The sequence below is a fragment of the Gorilla gorilla genome, chromosome 1, assembly GCF_029281585.2.
Source record: "Gorilla gorilla gorilla isolate KB3781 chromosome 1, NHGRI_mGorGor1-v2.1_pri, whole genome shotgun sequence".
NCBI lineage: Eukaryota > Metazoa > Chordata > Mammalia > Primates > Hominidae > Gorilla > Gorilla gorilla.
The window spans coordinates 54,137,012-54,161,753 of record NC_073224.2 but is presented as its reverse complement, the minus strand read 5'-3'; the positions used below and the strand labels follow the sequence as shown (position 1 = coordinate 54,161,753).

The 24,742-nt window shown below is 49.0% G+C and overlaps 1 protein-coding gene and 1 long non-coding RNA gene across 9 annotated transcripts in view; one reads left to right on the top strand and one right to left on the bottom strand.

Annotated features, from left to right (window-relative positions):
* The window catches only part of SYT2 (synaptotagmin 2), a 119,882-nt gene that overhangs the window by 12,033 nt on the left and 83,107 nt on the right, over nucleotides 1-24,742 (bottom strand). For 5 of the 8 annotated variants that reach the window (XM_019028887.4, XM_055368344.2, XM_055368334.2 and 2 more), the window contains 3 exons: nucleotides 2,942-3,136; nucleotides 1,804-1,970; nucleotides 349-477 (listed from right to left, as the gene is read on the bottom strand). In XM_019028887.4, the coding sequence (XP_018884432.3) occupies nucleotides 349-477; nucleotides 1,804-1,970; nucleotides 2,942-3,119 (474 nt within the window). In that variant the 5' untranslated portion in view covers nucleotides 3,120-3,136. The remainder of the gene's footprint in view (nucleotides 1-348; nucleotides 478-1,803; nucleotides 1,971-2,941; nucleotides 3,137-24,742) is intronic. The other 3 variants (XM_004028171.5, XM_055368360.2, XM_055368363.2) reach the window with 1 other exon arrangement.
* Nucleotides 462-2,634, top strand: LOC134759129 (uncharacterized). The gene is made up of 2 exons (XR_010135059.1): nucleotides 462-941; nucleotides 1,886-2,634. It is a non-coding gene; the product is annotated as an uncharacterized lncRNA (long non-coding RNA).

The window sequence follows — 24,742 nt, the reverse complement described above, 5'->3', positions numbered from 1 at the left end:
AGTTGGAGCAGGGAAATGGCGGGAGGCTGGTGCTAGAGAGGAAGATTGGTCTCCATTTCCATCCCAAGGAATTTGAATGGCATTTAGGGAACCTGAGAAAGGGAAATTGCCTTGCCCAAGGTTGGTGGGGAGGTTAATAGCATAATCAACTTGGAACCTTCCCCAAAGCAGGCTGGTGGCCAAGCCAGCATCAATGTCCAGAGCTATAGGCCCTGCAGTTTCCAGCCTGCCTCATTCTATGGAAAGGAGTAGCGCCCACACATCTCTGAGGGAGCTGTTTCTATCCCCCTTCCACCCAACTCCCAGGCCTCTCCCCATTCCCCACTCTGCCGCCACAGCCCTGCATACCTGATTAGCCTGAAAATCATAGTCCAGGGAAAACTGCAGTTTGCCCAGGTTCTCTGGCTCTTTCTCCTCCTCCCCTTCACCTTCCCCCTCAGTCAGGCCTGTCTCTGCGTCGTCGTCATCCTGTGGGAGCTGGGGGAGAGAGGGAACAAGTTAAAAGGGGAGGACCGAGAAGTCTGGCTTAGCACAGGATGACGGGAAACCAGCCCCTCTGTGGTAGACCCTGACTCAGAGCTGTGTGTGGTGGGAACACAAGAGGGAACGTGGCCCTGCCATGGGACCCTCCTTCACGGCCCATCAGAACCCCTAGGTGGCTCCTCTACCCCCAGCCCTGTGTTTGAGACATGGCTCTGGTTTGGGCACCACTCTCCTGCCTCTGAGACACAGTGTGCTATGGGACCAGGCCCTGTGCCAAGTGCTCCATAGCTTCTAGGGGCTGGTGTGGGGGTAGGATTTACTTCCCTTGTAAGCCCTCTCCCAAACACTTTCCCCAGCTCAGGCCCCACGCATCCTGGGCAAGACATACCAGAAGTATGGTCCAGGCAGACAGGAGCAGAGTGAGCCCACAGAGGTGGAGAGAGAAAGAAGAAAGTGATGTAAGAGAAAATCCTGCAGCTCAAACCAGCCCCTGAAGTCACCACAGCCACTCATCAAGACCAGGAAGGGCTACACCCAAGTCATCCTGGAACCCCTCCCAACACACTCTCACACTTGCACACACTGCAGGTTCCTTTTGGGCCAACATACATACACATACCTGCACGTGCACAGACATATACACACACACATGCACTCAAAGGCCATTTAGATCCCTGGCTTCTGAGATCAAGCCCTTCCCTCCATCCTCCATATGGATTCCTTGAGCAAGAGATTCCTCCTAGTCACCCCCAAACAAACATGGGGGAAATGGAAGCACACAGAGGCCTCTGCAAACTTAAAAGAAGAAAAGGAGCTTTCTAGGCTGACCAACACCAAAAGACAGGGAAAAATAAATTATGATATGATTAATGATGGATTCCACTTGGCTCTGTCTTGGTGCCTCAGGGTCACTCTTCTGCCTCATTTGATTCCCGCCCCATGCCCAGTTAGATGCCTCCCGTGAGATATTGTCCTTCAGTCTCTCTGGCAGGAAAACACAGGGTTAACTGATGGTGTCTTGCTGGTGGGGGGGTGTCTCTTTCCGACATTTTGTCCCAGTAGCCTCATTGGGGAGTCAATATGTTGTTCTCCTTCACTGTCTTTCCAGGGATGAGTTCATGCTAACACAGGAATAAGGCCCCCCCTCCCAGGGGCCTCCAGGTAGACGGTGTTATACTAGAGATGTAACTGAGAGAGCCAAGTTTTAAGGAGGGGAGCAGGTTTGGCTGTGGAAGCCCAGGAGCCTTTGTTTCCCCTTTCAGCATCAGGAAAGCCTGGGCTGAGCCCCTTCCAGTCCCCCTCACAACCAATGTGCCCTACCTGACCCCCTTTCATGTCCTTCATGTTCATGGCATTCTTCATGCCTTTGCCCTTCTCCTTCTTGTTCTTCTTCTTCTTGCAGCAGCACTTCTTGCAGATGCAGAAGCAGCAGGTGAGAAGCAGGAGCCCAGCAACCACAGCAATGGCGATCAGTGCCCAGGGTGGTACTGCCCACACAGAGAAGATCCCGGGGTCAGCAGTGCCATGCCTTGCAGCCCCTGACCCCGTAGCATTGGCAAAAATGGGTGAGGAATATGACTGCCATCCCACAATGCCCACACCCCACATTTTAAAAGCCACATACCCATGAGTGATTTGTATGTAAGGTGCATATACTTTGCATGCCTTTTCATTCATGCCTTGCTTTTTTTTTTTTTTTTTTTTTTTGCCTACTGTCCTTGTTGGTATAGCCTGCTAGCGGAGAGGTAGCAACCAGGTGTATGCATGGAAGAATATCAGTTTAGCTCTACTGAGTTTTACTAGTGTGATCTATGGAGGACTGGCTCACTCTAGAGAGGATGGGATGATGCTTATCAGTTCTTTGGCCTCTGCCCCTTGTGCCAAGTCTTGAGAGGGCTGTTGCATAGCCAGATAGGCAGGCCAAGCTCCTTGAGTCTAGACCTAGACCACTGCTGGGCTTTGCAAAACCCAACTGGGGATGGGTCCTGGGCTGCTCTCTGTGGTTCTGAAGCACCATCTCCCACCAGTGTAGCTGCTCCCCCTTAATCTGCATCTCTGGTGTCTCCTATAGAGCCTCTGCCAGAAATTCAAAAGCAGAGAGGGCTTTTATTTTCTATCTTCCAAAATAAATTTCAAAGTATTATTGGCAAACTTGAATAGTGACTTCTGTTTCATAATTTTTCATCGCCTTTTGGTTTCATCTTTAGACAGTTTTTTAAGTTATAAGAACTTTTCTTCCCCTGAGAAGTTAACGCACATAAACCCCCTTGTTTGCCACATTAGTGGCAGACCCTACTTCCCCCTCCCCGATTCGTGCAGGGGCTCTCCAAAAACCCAGCCTGAAATCTAAGCATTAGGAAAGAGCCCAGCCAATCCCATCCCAGTGGTATCCCCACCCTTCTTCACCTCTCCCAGACTCTAGCCTTGCCCTACCCTCTCAGCCACCAGGGACACTCACAGGGAATCTTGTTTATCTCATTGAATAACTTCTCCTTCAGTTTGGCAAACATGTCCTCCTGGCTCTCCCCAGCACCCCCACTCTCAGTGGAGTTGTCCACGGGTCCAATGGGCATCGTGGCGGTGGTGGTGGCAGGAGCCACAATAGGCTCCTGGTTCCTCTTGAAAATGTTCCTCATGGTGGCAGAGGGAACAGCTGGGGACGAGAGGTGAAGAGGGCAGGGTGAGCATCCAGAGGTCGTCTTCCCCTGAGAAAGCCCTGCCCAAAGGACCAGGAGAAGCTCTTTATAGATCAAAGATATTTTGCGTAATATTAACAACTGTAGTAAACCAATAATAATAGACATCATCCAATTAGTACAGTCAGCCTGGGCAGCATAGCAAGACCCTATCTTTAGAAATTTTTTTTTTTTAGTTAGGCATAGTGGGGGCTGAAGTGACAGAGGATCACTTGAGTCCAGGAGTTTGAGGTTACATGAGCTATGGGTGATTAAGTAAGGTTCTGTCTCTTAAAAAAAATAGTAGTACATATATGTGTCAAGCACTGTGCAAAACACTTTCCATGCATTATTCATCTAATCCAAAAAATAACCTAATGGTTTTTATTGGTTCCATTTATCAGATGGGGAAACAGGTTCAGAGAGGTTAGATAGTTTTTCCAAGGTCACTTAGCTGTAAGTTCTGAAACCGAGGTTTGAACTGGTCTGCCCAACTCCAGAGCCTGTATAGCTAATCACTCTCTTATATCTCATTGAAATCTAACCTCACCACTCTAGGAAGGAGACAAGGTTTTACACTGAGGGCTCCTCTTTCAACCTCTCTCCTTGACTTCCAAGGATTTCTAGATACTACTCTGCCTAGAATCTCTGCCCAGCTCCATGACACTTGACTCTCCTCATCCCTGACTCCAATTCCTCCTCCTGCCCCTCGAGACTCCTCAGCCCTCTGCGGTTTCTTCACGGGCTCCCTCAGTGCCCACTCAGGGTTTGTTTTGACCTCTCCTGTAGGAAGATGGCACCCACATCTCCATCTCTAGCCCTTCCTCCCCGGTCTACTCTGTGGCCCCTACTCCAGGTTCATCTCTAGCCCTGCCCCCACATGCAGCTGTAGATTAGCCTTCCCGCATCAAAGATGTTATGTTTATTAATAACATAACCCAGACTTACTATAGAAAATTTGGGGAGAGAGAGAGAAATCCCCCCATAATTCTACCCTCCAAAGTCAACTAGCATTTGGGGCATTCTATGCTGGTATTTTTTCTGAGTATGTTTTACATGTTGAGACCATACTATATATAGTTTTTTTTGAAGATTTTTTACATAAAATTTCATCATAAGCCTTTTCCTTTATTGTTTTTTATTATTAAATAGCTACATAATATCCTACTACATTGGTAACACCATAATTTTTTTAGCCATTCCACTATTAGACATTTAGGCAGTTTTCAACTTTTTGCTAGTAAAACACTGAGCATAAATGTTGGTCTTCATTTAAGGCAATGTTCTTACGAGCTTCCAAACTCTGCCCCCCATAATTCTGTCCTCTCCACCAAGCTCTTTCTGCTCCTCGGGGCTACGCACTTATTTCTCAACTGAAAGTCCCATGAGGGCAGATCCTGTGTTGGCAACAGCACCCCTTGTGCCAAGCACACAGCGGGCACTCCGGGTATTTGTTGACTGAGCTCCTCTGAGGGAACATAGCAGCATACACCCACAGGTATTCCAGGATGCAAGAATAAACAGCACAACTCCCTGAGGCATCCGTTTTACTGAATGGCAATTTACAGTATTTTTAAATTAAAACAAGCTGGAAATATAGAGTAGGATGCATACAGCACAAGAATTTAAAGAAAAAATGTGAGACTTTTCTCACTGCATGTTAGGTATGAGTTAACTCTCCTCTAGACTCAGGGTTCTTCTGAAGGAACATTTTAGGAGCTCTTAAGTTCTGTCCCTTCCTTTAAAAACCTGCTGAGATCCCCTGCCCAGCCCTGGAGACTGCTCCAGCCTTAAGTACTTCTGGTGACCTGTACATTGATGCAATGTAGGTTCATTCACCAAGCATTTATTAAACTCTTACTACCTGCCATGTTGAAATAGCCTTGACCCCAAAACTGGTCTTGAAGTGAAAAACCAAGGTCCACTGGACTTCGCCTCTGGGGACAAAGAGATGGGTCCGGTTTGGCGGGAACTGCAAGTAGCCACACAAAGGGATAAAGATGTGTGTCCAGGGCCTTCTGCCATGTCCATCTCCCCTCACTCCTACCACACTGTTCAGGGCTCTGTGACCTTTTTTTTAAAAAACAGCTTTATTGAGATGTAATTCACATATGTCACCCATTAAAGTATACAGTTCAGTGCATTTTACTGTATTCACAGAATCGTGGAACAATTAGCATAACCTAAGTTAGAACATTTTTGCCACCTCAAAAAGAAACCCAGTCCCATTAGCAGTCACTCTCCATTCCCATCCTCTTCCCAGCTCCAGCAACCACTAATCTACTTTCTGACTCTATAGATTTGTCTATCCTAAACATTTCCTATCAATGGAATTATAAAATATGTGGTCTTTGTGACTGGCTTCTTTCATTTAGTATGATGTTTTCAAGGTTCATCTATGTTGTAGCATGTATCAGTATTTCATTCCCTTTTTATTGCCACATAATATTCCATTGTGTAGATAGAAAACTTTTTTTTTTTGAGACAGGGTCTCACTCTGTCACCCAGCTGGAGTGCAGTGGTGCAACCACTTACTACAGCCTCCACCTCCAGGGCTCAAGTGATCATCCCGCCTCAGCTTCCTGAGTAGCTGGGATTACAGATGCATGCCATCATACCAAGCTAATTTTTTAATTTTTTGTCGATATGGGGTCTCCCTATATTGCCCAGGCTGGTCTCGAGCTCCTGGCCTCAAGCAATCCTCCCACTTCAGCCTCCAAAATGTTGGCATTACAGGCATGAGCACCGCACCTTGCCTAGAACATATTTTATATTTATCCATTCATCAATTTATAAATATTTGGGTTATTTCCACTTTGGGCTACTTTATAACTAAATATAGCTAATAATATCCCACTTGTGGGATATTATGAATAATGCTGCTATGAACATCCATGTATAAGTTTTTGCGTGGACATATGTTTTCATTTCTCTTGGGTATATACGTAGGTATGGACTTGCTGGGTCATAACTATGTTTGACATTTTAAGGTGCCAGCACCAATTTATGTTCCCACCAGCAATGTATGAGGGTTCCAAGTTTTCTACATCCCAGACAACACTTCTTATTTTTTTATTATACTTTAAATTTTAGGGTACATGTGCACAACGTGCAGGTTAGTTACATGTGTATACATGTGCCATGTTGGTGTGCTGCACCCATTAACTCGTCATTTAACAATAGGTATATCTCCTAATGCTAACCCTCCCCCCTCCCCCCACCCCACAACAGGCCCCAGAGTGTGATGTTCCCCTTCCTGTGTCCATGTGTTCTCATTGTTCAATTCCCACCTATGAGTGAGAACATGCGGTGTTTGGTTTTTTGTCCTTGCGATAGTTTGCTGAGAATGATGGTTTCCAGCTTCATCCATGTCCCTACAAAGGACATGAACTCATCATTTTTTATGGCTGCATAGTATTCCATGGTGTATGTGTGCCACATTTTCTTAATCCAGTCTTACCATTGTTGGACATTTGGGTTGGTTCCAAGTCTTTGCTATTGTGAATAGTGCCACAATAAATATACATGTGCATGTGTCTTCATAATCCTTGACTTATAATCCATGACTTATAATCCTTTGGGTATATACCCAGTAATGGGATTGCTGGGTCAAATGGTATTTCTAGTTCTAGATCCCTGAGGAATCGCCACACTGACTTCCACAATGGTTGAACTAGTACAGTCCCACCAACAGTGTAAAAGTGTTCCTATTTCTCCACATCCTCTCCAGCACCTGTTGTTTCCTGACTTTTTAATGATCGCCATTCTAACTGGTGTGAGATGATATCTCATTGTGGTTTTGATTTGCGTTTCTCTGATGGCCAGTGATGATGAGCATTTTTTCATGTGTCTTTTGGCTGCATAAATGTCTTCTTTGGAGAAGTGTCTGTTCATATCATTTGCCCACTTTTTGATGGGGTTGTTTGTTTTTTTCTTGTAAATTTGTTTGAGTTCCTTGTAGATTCTGGATATTAGCCCTTTGTCAGATGAGTAGATTGCAAAAATTTTCTCCCATTCTGTAGGTTGCCTGTTCACTCTGATGGTAGTTTCTTTTGCTGTGCAGAAGCTCTTTAGTTTAATTGGATCCCATTTGTCTATTTTGGCTTTTGTTGCCATTGCTTTTGGTGTTTTAGACCTGAAGTCCTTGCCCATGCCTATGTCCTGAATGGTATTGCCTAGGCTTTCTTCTAGGGTTTTTATGGTTTTAGGTCAAACATTTAAGTCTTTAATCCATCTTGAATTAATTTTTGTATAAGGTGTAAGGAAGGGATCCAGTTTCAGCTTTCTACATATGGCTAGCCAGTTTTCCCAGCACCATTTATTAAATAGGGAATCGTTTCCCCATTTCTTGTTTTTGTCAGATTTGTCAAAGATCAGATGGTTGTAGATATGCAGCATTATTTCTGAGGGCTCTGTTCTGTTCCATTGGTCTATATCTCTGTTTTGGTACCAGTACCATGCTGTTTTGGTTACTGTAGCCTTGTAGTACAGTTTGAAGTCAGGTACCGTGATGCCTCCAGCTTTGCTATCTATGACAAACCCACAGCCAATATCATACTGAATGGGCAAAAACTGGAAGCATTCCCTTTGAAAACTGGCACAAGACAGGGATGCCCTCTCTCACCACTCCTATTCAACATAGTGTTGGAAGTTCTGGCCAGGGCAATCAGGCAGGAGAAGGAAATAAAGGGTATTCAATTAGGAAAAGAGAAAGTCAAATTGTCCCTGTCTGCAGATGACATGATTGTATATCTAGAAAACCCCATCGTCTCAGCCCAAAATCTCCTTAAGCTGATAGGCAACTTCAGCAAAGTCTCAGGATACAAAACCAATGTGCAAAAATCATAAGCGTTCTTATACACCAATAACAGACAAACAGAGAGCCAAATCATGAGTGAACTCCCATTCACAATTGCTTCAAAGAGAATAAAATACCTAGGAATCCAACTTACAAGGGATGTGAAGGACCTCTTCAAGGAGAACTACAAACCACTGCTCAATGAAATAAAAGAGAATACAAACAAATGGAAGAACATTCCATGCTCATGGGTAGGAAGAATCAATATCGTGAAAATGGCCATACTGCCCAAGGTAATTAATAGATTCAATGCCATCCCTATCAAGCTACCAATGACTTTCTTCACAGAATTGGAAAAAACTGCTTTAAAGTTCATATAGAACCAAAAAAGAGCCCGCATTGCCAAGTCAATCCTAAGCCAAAAGGACAACACTTGTTATTATGTCTTTTTGTTTATAATAATCCCAGTGGAGGTGAAGTGGCATTTCATTGTAGTTTTGATTTGCATTTCCCTGATGTCTAATGATGTAGCATATCTTTTCATGTGCTTATGGGCCGTTTGTATATCTTCCATAGAGAAATACCTATTCAAATACTTTGGTCATCTTAAAATATTTTGTCTTTTTATTATTGAGTTGTAAGAATTTTTATATATTCTGCATACCAGTTCCTTTTTGAACATATAATTTGCAAATATTTTCTCTCATTCTAGGGTTATATTTTCATTTTGTGTGTGTGGTGTTTTTTTGTTGTTTTTGAGATGGAGTTTCACTCTTGTTGCCCAGGCTGGAGTGCAATGGCACAATCTCAGCTCACTGCCACCTCCACCTCCCAGGTTCAAGTGATTCTCCTGCCTCAGCCTCCCAAAGTAGCTGGGATTGTTATAGGCGCTCACCACCATGCCTGGCTAATTTTTGTATTTTTAGTAGAGACGGGGTTTTACCATGTTGGCCAGGCTGGTCCCAAACTCCTGACCTCAGTTGATCTGGCCTCCTCGGCCTCCCAAAGTGCTGGGATTACAGGCATGAGCCACTGTGCCTGGTCATATTTTCAGTTTTTAATGGCGTCCTTTGAAGCAAAAAAGTTTTCAATTTTGATGATGTCCAATTTAGCTATTTCTTTTGCTGCCATATTTTTGGTGCTATATCCAAGAAACCATCACTAAACCTAAGGGCACTAAGATTTACTCCTTTGTTTTCTTATGGGAGTTGCATAGTTTTAGCTCTCACATTCAAGTCTACAATCCACTTATTTTTTAAGACAGGGTCTCACCCTGTTACCCAGGCTAAAGTGCAGTGGCATGATCATGGCTCACTGTAGGCATGGCCTCCTGAGCTCAAGTGATCCTCCAGCCTCAGCCTCCCGAGTAGCTAGGACTACAGCCGTGTGCCATTACACCTGGCTAATTTTTAATTTTCTTCTAGAAATTAGTTCCACTATGTTTCTACAATCCACTTTGAGTATGGCGTAAGGAAGGGGTTCACATTCATTCGTTTGTATGTGGATATCCATTTGGTATATAACATTTGTTGAAAAGACTATTCTGTCCTCCATCCAGTTGTCTTAGTTCCCTTGTAAAATATCAACTGACCACAAATATGAGGGCTTATTTCTGGACTCTCAATTCTATCTGTATGTCTAACCTCATGGCAATACCATACTGGTTTTATTTTTTTTTTTAATAGCACCTGCCTACTATTGACCATACTGTCGTGATTACTGTAGCTTTGTAGTAAGTTTTGAAATCAGGCAGAATGGGTCTTCCAACTTTGTTTTTTGAGCCAAGGTCTCACTCTGTCACCCAGGCTGGAGTACAGTGGTGTGAACATGGCTCACTGCAGCCTTGACCTCCCGGGCTCAATTGATCCTCCCACCTCAGCCTTCTGAGTAGCTAGGACTACAGCCCCATGCCACCACAACTGGCTAATTTTTGTATTTTTGTAGAGAAGGGGTTTCACCATGCTGCCCAGGCTGGTCTCGAACTCCTGGGCTCATGCAATCCACCTGCCTTGGCTTCCCAAAGTGCTGGTACTACAGGCATGAACCACTGCACCAGGCCTGTTCTTCTTTAATCAGGATTGTTTTGGCTATTCTGGGTTCCTTGCATTTCCATATGAATTTTAGGACCACCTTGTTAATTTCTACAAAATAGCTGGAATTTTGATAGGCATTGTGTTGAATCTGTAGAACAGCTCAGGGATCATATCAACAACATTGAGTTTTCCACTATTTTTCCACTTATTTAGACCTTTAATTTCCTTCAAGATTGTTTTGTAGTTTTCAACTACAAATCTTGCACTTCTTTTGTTCCTAGGTATCTTATTCTTTTTGATGTCATTATAAATGGAATTGTTTTCTTAATTTCACTTTCAGATTGTTCGTTGCTAGTGTATAGCAATATAATAGATTTTTGTATCTCAGTCTTGTACCCTGCCACATTGCCGAACTCATTGGTTCTTCTTTTTTTTTTTTTTTTTTTTTCAGACAGAGTCTCGCTCTGTCGCCCAGGCTGGAGAGCAGTGGTGCAATCTTGGCTCACTGCAACCTCCGCCTCCTGGGCTCAAGCAATTCTCATGCCTCAACCTCTCTAGTAGCTGGGATTATAGGCATGTGCCACCATGCCCGGCTAATTTTTGTATTTTTAGTAGAGACGGGGTTCCACCATGTTGGCCAGGCTGGTCTTGAACTCCTGACCTCAGGTGATCCGCCTGCCTCCACCTCCCGAAGTGCTGGGATTACAGGCATCAGCCACCACGTTCAGCCTGAAATCATTTGTTCTAATAATTTGTGTGTGTGTGCATGTGTGTGTGTGTTGGTGGATTCCTTAGGATTTTCTATATACAGAATCATGCAAATGAAGATAGTTTTCCATTTTCTTTTTCTTCCCTAATTGCCATGGCTAGAACTTCCAGTCCACTGTTGAACAGAAGTGGTGACAGTGGGAATTCTTGTCTTTTTCCTGATCTTTGGGGGAAAATCTTTCAATCTTTCTTCATTTAATATAATGTAAGCTGTGGGCTTTTTGTAGATGCCATTTATCAGGTTGAGCCTAGCTCCTCCATTCTACCCTTGCCCCTGGATTGGCAGTCCTCCTCCCCTTTCTGCAGACAGCTCCCCACACAGCCGGTCCACGGTCCCTGCAGCACCCCACCCTCTCACTCTCCACTGCAGGGCAGGTGGGAGGCAGCACAGGCTGGGGGAAGAGGCTGGATATAGTCCCAAGAATGCCAACCACTTGTCATTTGACTCCAGACAAATCCCTTTGTGAAACTTGATTTCTTCAATATAAAATTGTGGAAAATAATACCTACTTTTCAGAACTGCCGTGAAAATTTTAAAAATAAATTTGGTTGTGTCTGGCACATAGAGGGCATTCAATAAATGTCGGTTGGATGTGAATCTGAGAAGTGTTCATTGAACCTTATCTGAGGCACCTGGAAGTGGCCCTGGCACCGCAGAGGGACCCAAGGTTCATGGTGGATGCGGGCCTTCTCTCCAAGACTGACCGTCCAGAAATGGTCCTGTAGCAAAGTAAAGCTGCTTGGTGTCAAATAAACCAGCCAGGAATGAAGACGCTTAATGCTCCTGAGGTTCAGGGAATCTGCAGGCCAGGAATGAAGAGGGAGAACTGCATCTCAGGAGTGTTGGAGTCCAAGAAAAGGAGATTAGACTTCCCTCTATACCCAGCAGGAACCACTGAAGGGTGCTGAGCAGTTATAAGTGGGGTTTGTGAAGTTAGCTCCATGGGGAGTGGAGCAGGGAGGCTGGTTCCACAGACCAGAAATGGTAAAGACCTGCACTAGGATGGGAAGGTAAGGAATGGAGTAGAGAGAACAGATGTGAGAGACACATTCATTCATTCACTCACTTACTCAAGTATTTACTGAGCTCATATCATGCTTCCCTCATGGAATTTACCATGCACTTCACATAAGTGCATATAAAATTGTAATTATGAGAAGTGCAAGAAAGGAGAGCCATCTGGTGGTGGTGAGCATTTATAATGGGGCATACGTGAATTAATCTGGGAAAGCAAAAGTGCTTTCTTGAAAATTTGATGATTGAACTGAGACCTGAAGGGTGAGTATTTATCCAGGTAAAGAGGAGATGAAAGGGCAGCCTAGGCAGAGAGCACAGCCTATGCAAAGGCCCAGAGGTGGGATGCAGTGTGGTGAGTCCAAAACCTGAGAGAAGGCCAGGGCAGCTGGAGTGGATGGATCATGGTTCAGGGTGAGGCTGGCAGGCAGGGCAGGGCAGGATCAGGGGCACCATAGGCTGCGTCAAGGAGTTTTGTCTTTCCCAAAGAGGAATGAGAAGCTGTGGGAGGCCTTTTAGGGTGGTGGCAGGGGTAACATGTACAAATGTATATTTTAAAAGTTTCGCTTTGGCTGTCGTGAGTAAAAAGACTAGGGTGGAGCATAACTCCAGAGGAAAGCGGGGAAAGAGTTGAAAACAGCCAATAACAAATGTCATCCCCGAGCTCTTATGAAAGACAGACGGCATTCCCGGGGAATCCACCAGAGGAAAATGACTCAGAGCTGCAGAGAGGGAATGTGGGGAGTCCATGAAGCAGCAGCAGCAGATTGGAAGCTTTTCCAGACTCCAACAAAACCAGGAGGCCATAGCTGCCCAGACAGCAAGGGAATAGAAGATGCCTGAGGAGGCTCATGTCAAAGGCAGGCATGGGCAGTGGGCCCAGAGAGTGGATGGGGTGGATTCAGGGTCCATCTCTCAGTTATGCACCCAGTACATGGCACCAGGTGCTGAGACCAGAAGGCTTGGGGTCATCCTTCCCATCCATGTGGGGTCACCCCCCACATCCCAGGTGTCTGCAAACTCATCAACCACCCACAATGCCTTCCAAATCTGGCCACTTTCCACCCTCCAGCTGGAGTACCACAGTAGCCTCCTATCTGGAAGCTTCCACTCTCCTCCACTCAGCCTGATCTCCACACTGCAGCCAGACTGATCTATTTAAAACCCTCCTGTGGCTTCTTGTCACATTTAGAATAAGATCCCTGCCTGGCCTGGCCCCTGGCTGGCTCCCACAGGCATTTCCTGTCCTTGCTCTCAGTCACGCAGTTCCTGCCATGCTGGCCTCTTGCCACCAGCCACAAACCCACCAAACAGACCCCCATCCCACAGCCTTGGCACTTACTCTCCCTCAGCCTAGAATTCTCTTCCTGGAGAAGTCTCCCTGACCTCCCCGGGCCACCATCAGCCCCTCTAGTCTTCTTTTCCCACCATGGTCCGTGGTGCCTACAACTTGTTCGCAATTCCCTACACTCCCTTGGCATTTTTGTGGTATTCACCTGGCAAAGCGCCAGCCCTGGAGAAATCCCACTGACAGCTTTCTCCTTCTCCATGGCTACCCCCGACTGGTGAGCCCCCTGGTGAAAATTCCCCCACAGTACGAGGGCAGCCTGTATCCCATCAGTCCCCAGGATCACCCAGGCCCTCTGCACTGCACAGAAACTGCAGGAAACGCCTCCCCACCAGCTTTGCCTCCTCCTCCAGTTTTCACAGGCCTGTGGCTCCCTCACACCCCTCCTCTCTCTTTGCTGTTATTTTAAAGAAAAATAGAAGCGAGAAATCTCTCAAAATGTCCCAACCTTGGGTCAAACCACAGACCTTTCCTCCTGACCCCTTGTGAGTTGAGGGCTTTTCCTCTGGTTAAGCCAGTTCCCGTTCCTGCGCAGGATCCCTGCTGACTTCTCAGGAAGTCTTTGCCATCCCTGCCCTTTCTTGTGCCTAACATTTCCCCCTTCCCTCAGCTGAAGCTGGACCAGTCCAGTTTATCACATCACCCACCAAAAATGAGCCCCACCTGCTGCCTTGTTCTCCCCTTCCTTTGTGACCACACACACACACTTGCACACACATACACATATGCACACACATATACACACGTATGCACACACACGCACACATGGTCCCCATTTCGTCACGTCCACCTCACTCGTCAGCCCCTCCGTTGTGGCTTCTGCCCCATCCCTCTGCTGAAGTAGCTCTTTGTAAAGTCGCGGATGATGAACACAAGGTCACTAAACCCAGGGGGCATTTTCATTTTCCTTGAGGTGGACCCCTGAGCTGTGGTCAGCTGGCCGCTGCCTGCTTTTGTCTTAACTGTGACTACTCCTCCTTCGGTTGCCTCAGGCTTGCACTTGAGGTCCTTCCCTTCTCAGCCATGGTGTCTCCCTGCGTGGTTCCTTCTGCACCCAGGCATCAGTGCCATCCTCTTCTGTCAGAGTCAAGCCACTTCCGAGCTCCAGGCTCACAGGTCAACTGGCCCCCAACATAGCTGCCTGATCTTCTGGGTCTCCTCTTGCTCACCTCCAGTCAGTTCCGTATTTGCCACCAAGGCAATCTTCATAAAATGCAAAGCCAGTCATGTCGCCAAAAATGAAAAGCCATCCCAGGGAGACAGGCCAAAAGCCCTAGCGTGGCCTACAGCCCCTCATGCTCTCCATCCAGCAGCACCTCAGCTTTCCCTCCCTGGGTTGCTAACACCAGCCTACACTCCTTCTTTTGTTTCCCCTAATACACTGTATTACCCTCTTCAGGGCCTTTGTACATGCTGTGCCCCCTTCAAGGAGCCAAAGCCTATGATACAGTTTGGATCTGTGCCCCTGCCCAAATCTCATGTCAAATTGTAATCCCTGATGTTGGAGGTGGGGCCTGTTGAGAGGTGATTGGATCACAGGGTCAGATCTAGTGATAGTGAGTTCTCATGAGACTGGTCATTTAAAAGTGTGTAGCACCCCCCAACCCCCACTCCCTCGCCTCTTCCTCCTGCTCTGGCCATGTGAAGTGCTGGCTCCCTCTTCACCTTCCCCCATGATTGTAAGTTTCCTGAGGCCTCTCCAGAAGCCGAGCAGATGCCAGCATCATGCTTTCTGTACAGCCTGTGGAACTTCGAGCCAATTAAACCTCTTTTCTTTATAAATTGCCCAGTCTTAGGTTTTTCTTTATAGCAGTGCAAGATCAGACTAATACAGTCTACACATCTTTCTCAGCTCAAACAGCACTTCCAAGAATGCCTTCCTCCCCACACCCATGGCTCCCTCCTCCCCTACCCCGCATCAAGGCCTCAACCACCTGCTTTCCCGGCTCTCCATTCCATCCCCATGGTACTCATGCAGCTTGTGACTGTATAAGCAGCCACCTCATTGGTCTTGCTCACTGCTGTTGCTCTAGTGCAGGTGTTGGCCAACAGCAGTCCAGGGGCTAAATCCAGTCCCCCACCTAATTTTTGTAAATAAAATTTTGTTGGGACGCTCACTTGTTTACGCATTTTTTGTTGTTGTTGTTGTTGAGATGGAGTCTCGCTGTCTGCCAGGCTGGAGTGCAGTGGCACGATCTTGGCTCACTGCAACCTCTGCCTCCCAGGTTCAAGCAATTCTCCTGCCTCAGTCTCCCAAGTAGCTGGGATTACAAGTGCCCACCACACGCCTGGCTAATTTGTTGTAGTTTTGTAGAGACGGGGTTTCACCATGTTGGCCAGGCTGGTCTCGAACTCCTGACCTCAAGTAATCTGCCCACATTCAATAAATATGTGGGTCTGTAAATGATCAAGCAGGACAGACTTTGAGATTGGGTCACATTATGTCATTTCACAGAAGACACTGAATTCTGTGGGGAAGTGGCCTTCCCAGGGTCCCCCCATGCAGTACAAGCTGGCTCTGGGCCCAGGGCTCTTTCCACAAACCATGTTAAGACTCAGTCGTCATCAGGCTATATCCAGGGGCACCCACCCAAGCATAGATTGGGAAGGAACCAAGGCCTGGTGTGACTGTGTGTGTGTGTGTGTGTGTGTGTGTGTGTACAGCGAGACCCCAAAGCTGGCATGGGAAGTGGGGGCATTGCACACAGCTTTGGGAACTGCCCACCCTTCCTCTCCTCTTGCAGCAGGCCTGGGACCATAGAGAGTCAGATGCACCCCCTTATGAGCCATTTCACCTCGGGTGGTTTCTTTCACCTCTCTGAGTGTCAGACTTCTTAACTATTTGAATGCAGCTTTTATTCCTAAACCCTCGAGTTGAGGCTGGGATTAAATGGATGTTGCATGGGTAGAGACCGCATGTCCTTCCCACAGCCCACATCTGCCCAGCATGTAGAAAACCACTGCTTATTTTTCCAAGGCTGCCCTTCGGTTGCATTTCCATTTTCCCTGGGAGACACGCCAGTAGCTGAGAGACCAAGATTCCCTCAGCTGACTCTCCTTCTGATGTGACCCCCTATCACCTGGCTCTGCTGTCCCTTCTAGAGTCCAAGAAAAAAAAATGTAAAAAGAAGGAAAACAGCAGGAGCCCTTTCATACCCTGCATGCCACCCAAGACTCCTGGAGGCCTGGAGAAGTGAAGCCAGTTGTCCAAGGTCGCACAGGCATTTGGTGGAGGAAGAATCTAAATCCCTGGACCCCTAGTCCAGTGCTTCCTTCCACAGCCCAGCAGCCTCCTCCACCTCCAGGACTATTTCCCCCACTCTAGGAGGCAGGGCTCCCATGGCTGGGGAGGAATGGCGGCGAGAACGGTGTGAGGGAGAGCCAAATTATCGGGAACTCACAGCTGCCTCGCCTCCCGCATGGCTGGGAGCTGCAGTCCCGGGGAGAGCAGCCAGCTGGAAGACTTGAGGATGATAAATGGATCAGGGTGCCAGGGCTCCCAGGACAGAGTGAACTCCTCTGTCTGGTCAGAATCACCCGAGCAGGAAAGCATGAAATGGCGCCATTAGGTGAAGGCTGCAGCTGTCCGGAGAGGGAGGCTGGGGGTGGGGAGAGATGCCTGCTCCCAGCCTGCTGGGCCACAGGTCAAGGTCTGAAGAGGTAGGGATCTGGGAGGCCCCAACAAGGGAGAAGACACACAAGGGAAGGGACTGAGGAAGGGTCTCTCAGGCTTGGCCTGCATCAAGACCCCCTGGGGAATTTGTTAAAATGCAGACCCTCTGCCATTGCACCCTGTCTCCCAGAGCCTAACTCAGAAAACTCAGTGGACTGGAATGTGCCCAGGGATCTGCATTGTAACAACATCCCCATTTTCTCTGATGCAGGTGATCTGGGCACCACACTTTGAAAAAATTAGGTTCTAAGTAATTCAGAAAGACTTGCCAGAGAGGTCAAAGTCCAAGCCCGGTTGCTGGAAGTAAAATAAGCCTCAAAGGCACTGTGGACCTGGAGGGCATCAGAGCAGGGCAGGCAGGAGGACGTTGGTGGCAACAACAGGTTCAATCACCATAGCTCTGTTTGATGAGCACACAGATGTTCTCATCTAACCCACCTGGGAAGAGGGCACAATTACCAGCATCATTTCAAAGACAAGGCAAATTCTGCTCAGACAGGTAGTAAGTGACCTGCCCAAGGTCACACAGTTGATCAGAGTAAAGATCCGGGTCTAAATTTGACTGAGGCCAGGTCTCCTGCTCAGGAGCAAGGTAGGGGGCCCAGTCCTCAGGGAAAGCTCAGGAAGGGGGAGTCTCCAATAGTGGGAAATGATGCTGGAGAAGCAGGGGTAGACCAGAAACAAGGTCACTAAGCAGAATCCACGCAGGAATTCCCTTCTCTCCCTGGTCCACTGGCCGCTGTCCTTCTGTCTGCCCAGGATGGCCACTTGGCCCCTGTGACAGTGTCAGTCCCAAACACTCAGGCTTCTGCAAGTGGCCCCAGGGCTGGGAGCAATGGGTCCAGGAGGAACCATGCTTGGCATGCATGTCCCTGCACAGACCCTAGAACATGCTGGGGTCTTGGAGTACTAGTTAACTGCCTCTGGCCCCCTTTGCTAGGGAGAACAGCCACACTTGGCCTGGGGTGGGTTAGGAGTTGGGGAGCAGGTGACAACCTGGTTGGCTTATCCTTTGTCTTATCCTTTTTTTTTTCTATCATGTAGAGAGCTGTCAGGGCAGAAAGCAGGACTTCAGGTGAGTATCAAAAAGAATGCTCTCAACAGAGAGCCTAGGGATACGCCGGGATGGGGAGTGCAGGGGGAAGGGGCCACCATCTCTCCCCCTGTTATAAGCCCTCTTACAACAAGCAGAAACAACATGTCTAGAGGCTCTCTCTTTCCTTAACTCCAAATGCCCAGATGTGCTCAGAGCTCAGCCACAGTTCTTGTACCTAAACTAAAGGGAGACTTGATTGACAATCAAGTTGAGTAGGAGGGAAGGGGAGCTAGGCTGGAGGAGGAAGGTGGGGTGAGACGACCTCGCACACTCACACTCACACTCTCAGTAGTTCTGGGATGTTCTGCTTTGAGGGTCTTCACTCAGCCCATGGTCAGCCCACATGGGAGAATCACAGAAGGCCCAGATGCCCTGGAGCTTTGCTCTGTGTGGGTGAACAGGGAATGATCTCCAAGGGAGATAGTGGAAGAATCGGTGTGCAGGGGAGTGAGCATGATACCTGTGTAAAAGGGTAGGGGAGAAGTATATGTATGCTTGTATGCTTCTGTATTCACAGCACGGCTCTGGAAAGGTGCATAAGGAATTGATGACATTAGTTGTAGTTGCTTCTGGGGAGCGGAGTTGGGAAAGGAGGAGCTGGAAAATATTTCACTGGGTATCTTTCTGTATCTTTAAATTTTTGAACCCCACGAAAATCTGCCTGTCTCTTCCACCCTCTGGTACTTCAGAACCCTGGAGCTGGATCCTCAGCCTTGCAAAGGAGAAAACAAATGAGGGGGGTTTGTGTGTTTTTAAATTTATTTTATTTTTTACAGACAGCGTCTCACTCTGTTGCTCAGGCTGGAATACAGGGCCGTGATCATAGCTCACTGCAGCCTTCAAACTCCTGGGCCCAAGCAATTCTCCCACCTCAGCCTCCCAAGGAGCTAGGACCACACACATGCGCCACCATGCCTGGCTAGTTTTAAAGTTTTTTGTAGAGACAGGGTACCACTATGTTGCTCAGGCTGGTCTTGAACTCCTGGCCTCATGAACTCCTTGAACTCCTGGCGATCTTGCTGCCTTGACCTCCCAAAGTGCTGGGATTATAGGCATGAGCCACTGCACCCAGCCAAAAGAGAGAACAAATGAGTGGGTTTGTGTAGCTCACCCAGAAATCGCCTGACCTGCTCCAGGTGGGAGGCATGCTGCAGGAAGAATGCCACCAGGACCTGCCCCCCTCACCCTCAGAGGACACCTAGGCTCTCACCTTGCCTCTCTTCTTCCCTACAAAAAGTCGGGAGACTGGAAGCCCTGCTGTCTCCTCTAGCAGGCTTCTGGGATTCCCTTGGTGTGCCCCCAAATGAGACTGCCTCCAAAATGGGATCCTGATGCCACATCAAAGATGAGTAAGTTCGATCCTCACCCTCACCAAAAGCATATGTGTGTGCATGTGCACACATGTACATACACTCACCATCAACTGCCACCCCAAACCAATTAAATATGATCTGGGGACTAGGCACTTCTGTGGATTATCCCACTCAGTACTAGCCTTGATTAATGCAGATAATGGAGAGCTGACTGGATACAGCTTACAGTATTTAATCTTTCACGGCATTGTATTTGCAGAAGCCAAAGTAATGAGATGGAAATAGGTTAACCAGCAAGACACCTGTCACCGAAGCTCACAGGCTAGAAAGATCAATACTTAAGGAGAAATATATGTCTTTATGTTTTTTTGCACCAATGCTTCAGTCCAACATTTGGTCCTAGGAGGCTGAGGATAAAGTTTTAATGAATTAATTTTCTAGCTCATTCTGAAAATAAATTACCCATTTCTTTGAGTTCCTTGTGTACCGAGGCCTGATGAGCCTTCTTGGTCAGTCCATGCACACCTCCACTTTCGAGTGAGGTTGTCATTCCACACACGTAGAAGCAGAGTCTGTTCTTGACTGGCCCTGGGGAAGCTAACAACTCCCAGGTTCCTGAGAGTTGGAACGTCCTTCTAGTGTCTAACTTCAGTCTCTCCTGCTGCAGCAACACTCATTTTCCTTCTCTTGATCTCACTGAGATCAGCAATCCCAGGCCACCTGATGGGCGCCTCAGAATCCAATGGCTGAGGATTGAGCCCTTCCTGCACCAATCTTGGGCTGGCCTGTTAGCCTCCCTGCGCTTGTGCAGCTGTGTGTGGGGGTTAAGCATCCTGCCCTGCCTACCTTAAGGACAGCTTCCATGATCAAAGGTGAAGTTTCCTGAGTAAGGCTCTGTAAACCTGCAGCACCTCACACCTGCCTCAGATTATTTATTTCTCTCTGAACCTAGACCCCAGGCATGGATACCCTTAAATCACAGGCAAATATTAATAAAACCCAGCCTGTGAGGGCTGAGGGACTCTTACAGACAACGCAGTCCACAGCCTCTTTTCGAAAACAAAGAAACTGAGGCCCCAAAGGGAGGTGGCTTACCTCCATCACACAAACAACACCGCTAAATGGTGGCAGCACTGCCTGAGTTGTCAATTCCTGGATTCCAGGCCTTTGTCGCCCCTCAGGCCACCCCACCAAGCCCTGGCTCCATTTGATCCTTGGCTAACTCTTGTAGGGTGCAGGGGTAGTAGCAGTGGTGAGGGGGCAGAGGGATGCCCCTGCCAGGCAAGCCCCTCAGCACAGCCTCCGCTCTGCCACCCCAGCCAGGATCACAACTTGAAACAGGACAGAGAAGCCCGCCATCCCCGTGGGAGAGGAGCTGGAGTCCAGGCTCCCTGGAGAGGGAGTTAATACTGCAGCATGGCGCACTCTAGCCAAGACGGAGAAGCTGCTGAGTCACAGTCCAGCCGCCTGGCCAGCCCTGAGCTGCCTGCTGGGGCCCCCAGCTGCTCCCAGCCCAGGGGGCTGCCTCTGGCCCCCAGACAGGCTGCCTTCCCACCTCCTCCAGAGACTCAGAATCTTGGGCCTCCAGGGTTCCCCACTCCCCAGCACCCCACAACATCTCCCAAACCCACAGGCAGCTGTCCTGGGGCGGAGGAGAGGGTCTTCCATTGGTTGGGTGTCAAGATGCTTGGGAGCAGGCCGGGAAGGGTGGGGGACCCTGAATGAGTGATTGAGTGGGGACAGATGGAGGCTTGGGGACCAGCGGGCCCTGGGCTGCCTGGTGTAGGATACGGAAAGTGTGTAGGGGTGGTGCACCCGTGGGCCCCAGGAGGTCTGTTGTGCGCATGCTCTGAGTGTGAGGGAGGACGGGTAGGACTGTGGGGGTCTGCCCTGGTCGTGCTCCCAAGAGAGGCACTGCTTTCTGCAGAGCACGTGGGCAACTGCCAGCTGGGGGTGCGCTCACCAGGGGAAAGGGGAGCTCTCTGTGGCTTAGCAGTGATTAACCCACACAATCAATGGATCCTCCAGCCACAGTGTGAGCAGCTCTGCCTCATGTGAGGCACACAGCACCTTCCAGCACAGTCCTGATATCTTTCATGCCAGATGCACATCTTCAATTTCAGCTACAAACTGTTACAAATTGATGCATTTTCTTTCTGACTAAATGTTACAAGGTTTGAACACACTAGCTCTGCCGATCACTGCCCCTTAAGGGATGGGTTTAGAGGTTTGGCACGAAAGCAAAAGCCTTTTAATAGGAGTGCGTGAGTGTGGTGTTGTGTGTGTGATGTGAGTGTGCATATGTGGCGTGTGCATGTATGTGGTGGGTAGGGGTATATGTGGTGGTACGTGTGTGTAGGATGTGTGTGCTGTATGTGTAGTGTGTGATGTGGGCGCTAGGGTGTGGGGGACAGTGGGGTGTGTGTATATGGTGTGTGTGTGATGTAGGGGTGGTGTGGGTTAGGGGTGGAGGCTCTAGTGGGGTGTCAGGGGGTATGTGGGTAGTGGTGGGTAGTGGCATATGTGTGGTGTGTACATATGTGTGGTATGGGGGTATAGTGAGTTTGTGTGGGATGTGTGTGTAATACGTGTATGTGTTGTGGTCTGTTGTGTGTAGTGAGGTGTGTGTGGTGTATAGTAAGGTGTGTATGGTGTGTGTCTGTGTGGTGTGTAGTAGAGTGTGGATGTGTGTGTGGTGTGTGTGGTGTTTAGTAGTGTGTGTGGTGTGTGATGTGTGTGTGGTATCTGTGTGGTGTGTGTGGTGTCGTAGGGTGTGTGTGTGGTGTGTATGGCATGTAGCACAGTGTCTGTGGTGTGTAGTAGGGTGTGTGTGGTGTTTAGTAGTGTGTGTGGTGTGTGTTGTGTGTAGTAGGGTGTGTGTGTGGTATGTAGTAGGGTGTGTGTGGCGTGTAGTAGGGTGTGTGGTGTGTGGTGTGTGTGTGGTGTGTATGGCATGTAGCATGGTGTGTGTGTGTGGTGTCTGGTGTGTAGTAGGGTGTGTGTGGTGTGTAGTAGGGTGTGTGTGTGTGTGATGTGTGCCTGTGTGGTATGTGGCGTGTAGTAGGGTGTGTGGTGTGTGTGTGGTGTCTGTGTGTGGCATGTATGGTGTGTGTAGTGTGGTGTGTGTCTTTGTGGTGTGGCATGTAGTAGGTTGTGTGTGTGGTGTGTAGTAGGGTGTGTGTGTGGTTTGTGTGTGGTATGTGTGTGGTGTGTGTGGCGTGTAATAGGGTGTGTGGTGTGTGTCTGTGTGGTGTGTGTGTGGTGTGTGTGGCATGTAGTAGGGTGTGTGTGTGATGTTTGTGGTGTGTGGTGTGTGGTGTGTAGTGTGTGTGGTGTGTAGTAGGGTGTGTGTGTGGCGTGGACTGGGAGCGTAAGGGGAGGGGGTGTTGCCAGTGTGCGGGGAGGGGGAAGGGGGCAGGGGCAGGAGCCCGGGCTGGGTGGCAGGTGCCCCAGTTCAAGCTGCAGGAGAGTAGCTGGAGAGACTGCGGCCTCCTCCCCAGCCCACTTCTTCCCTGCGGCCCGTTGAGGAGACCTAGTGGTGCCCCCTGCTGTCCGTCCAGGAGCCTGCCGCCTGCCTCCAGCCCCATCTCCATCCAAGTCAGGCCCACGCCCTCCGCACACAGCCGCACCCCCGCCAGGCTCCCTCCCAGGCCCCCAGGCAACGCTCACACCCTGGAAAGGAGGAGGTGGGCAACCGGTGGGAGGCCGGAGGCAGAAGGAGGCTCCATCAACTCAGTAATGGAGCAGAACATCAGCACTGTGGCATCTGCTAGCCGGCAGCACCGGGGAGGGGGTCCTGTCTCCATCTCTCAGGCCCAGCTGAAATGGGTGACAGCAGCCAGTGCAAGAACATAGCAGAGAATGCCAGAAAGGCTGTGTATGTGTATGTGTGTGCACGTGAACGCCATGTGTATGAACACCATGTATGAATGTATAAACATGCATGAACCAGCACTGTGAACACGTATGCAAACATTGTGTGCAGGTGCATTACACTGCCATATGTAGAAATGTGAGAAGCCCCAGGGAAGGGAGCGCTGGGGGTCTCGGGCCACACCACTTGTCCAGGAAGCTGGGGTGATAGCTACAGGCCCTGTACGTGGGTAATGGGAGGGGGTGGACTACGATGCGGGTCACCTTACAGCCTCGGGGTTGGAAGAGACCACAGGGTCACCAGCCCCCACCCTCCCTCTGCAGCAGCATCTCTTGCCAGACCCTCTGTCTCCAAAGGTGGCAAGAGGTCTGGGACCTGAAAGAGGCATCAAGAGACCTGGTTTCTCTTCACTTCTTTCCATCCTTTGGAAAGTGGCTTTGCATCTCCCAAGATAGCCTCTCAGCTTTCTTTTTTTTTTGAGACAGGGTCTCACTCTGTCACCCAGGCTGGAGAGCAGTGGCGCAATCACAGCTCACTGCAGCCTCGACCCCCACGAGTAGCTGGGACTACAGGCGTACCACCATGCCCGGCTCTTTTTTGTAGAGAAGGGGTCTCACTATGTTGCCCAGGATGGTCTCAAACTCCTGGGCTCAAGCAATTCACCTGCCTCAGCCTCCCAAAGTCCTGAGATTACAGGCCTGAGCCACCGCATGCAGCCTAGATAGCCTCTCAGCTTTTAGAACCCAGCCTTCCGAGATGCTTGGAGTTCTACCTCTGAAGGCAAGCGGCACAAAGGGTGGTGGGGTCATGAGAGAACGTGCGCTTTAGAACAGCCAGGGCTGCTTTCCAACCTGACACTTAGCAGCTCTGCGGCCCTGGGAGATGAGTTCATTTCCCTGGGATCATTTCTTAGCTACAAACCGAGGATCAGGTGCCTGTCTCACAGGGATGTTATGAGGATTGAAGAGGCCACATGTGCTGGCACAAAGTGGACCCTAAATAAATACTCATTTCCTTTCCTCACTTCTCCTCTCAGCAGGGCTAGGCCGAGTCCATGCTGACCATGAACTCAAGGACAGACCTTGTGTTACCCACAATGAGGGGTGCAGTGCTCGCCAAGTCAGGGACTCTGAGCCAGTCCAGGCTCTGTCCAGGAGGGCAAGGGTTGCTGCAGAGGTTGTGCGGCTGGGGAGCCTAAGGCCCAGAATTCTCTTCCCTGGCTCTGTGTGTTCCTCTTGCAGAGACTGCGTCACTTTTTCCTGGTGTCAAAGGTACTTGTATAAGCAGCTCAGCTCCCAGGGGACCACTAGGGCTGTGAGGTGGGAACGTGCCTTGTTTACGACTGCATTTCCTGCCAGCTCCCAGAGGAGCAGCCTGATTGCTGAGCCTGATAGCAGGAAATGGAGGAGGTGGGGGATCTCACCAGGAACTGCCCCCCAACTCTAGCAACCTCCGTCCCACCAAGCTCCCTGCTAAAGGAGAGAAGAGAAACCCCAAAGCCAAAAAAGGCACCCTGTCTAGGTCAGACCGTGACACCCAGGGCCTGAGTGGTCATGGGTGTGGTGTGGATGGGCAGGCGCACTGCCTTGCGGTGCTCCACTGTAGGTAGGCAGGCCCGTGGCTCCCCATGGGGAAAGGAGGTCCAGTGCAGCTCAGGTTCTCTGGA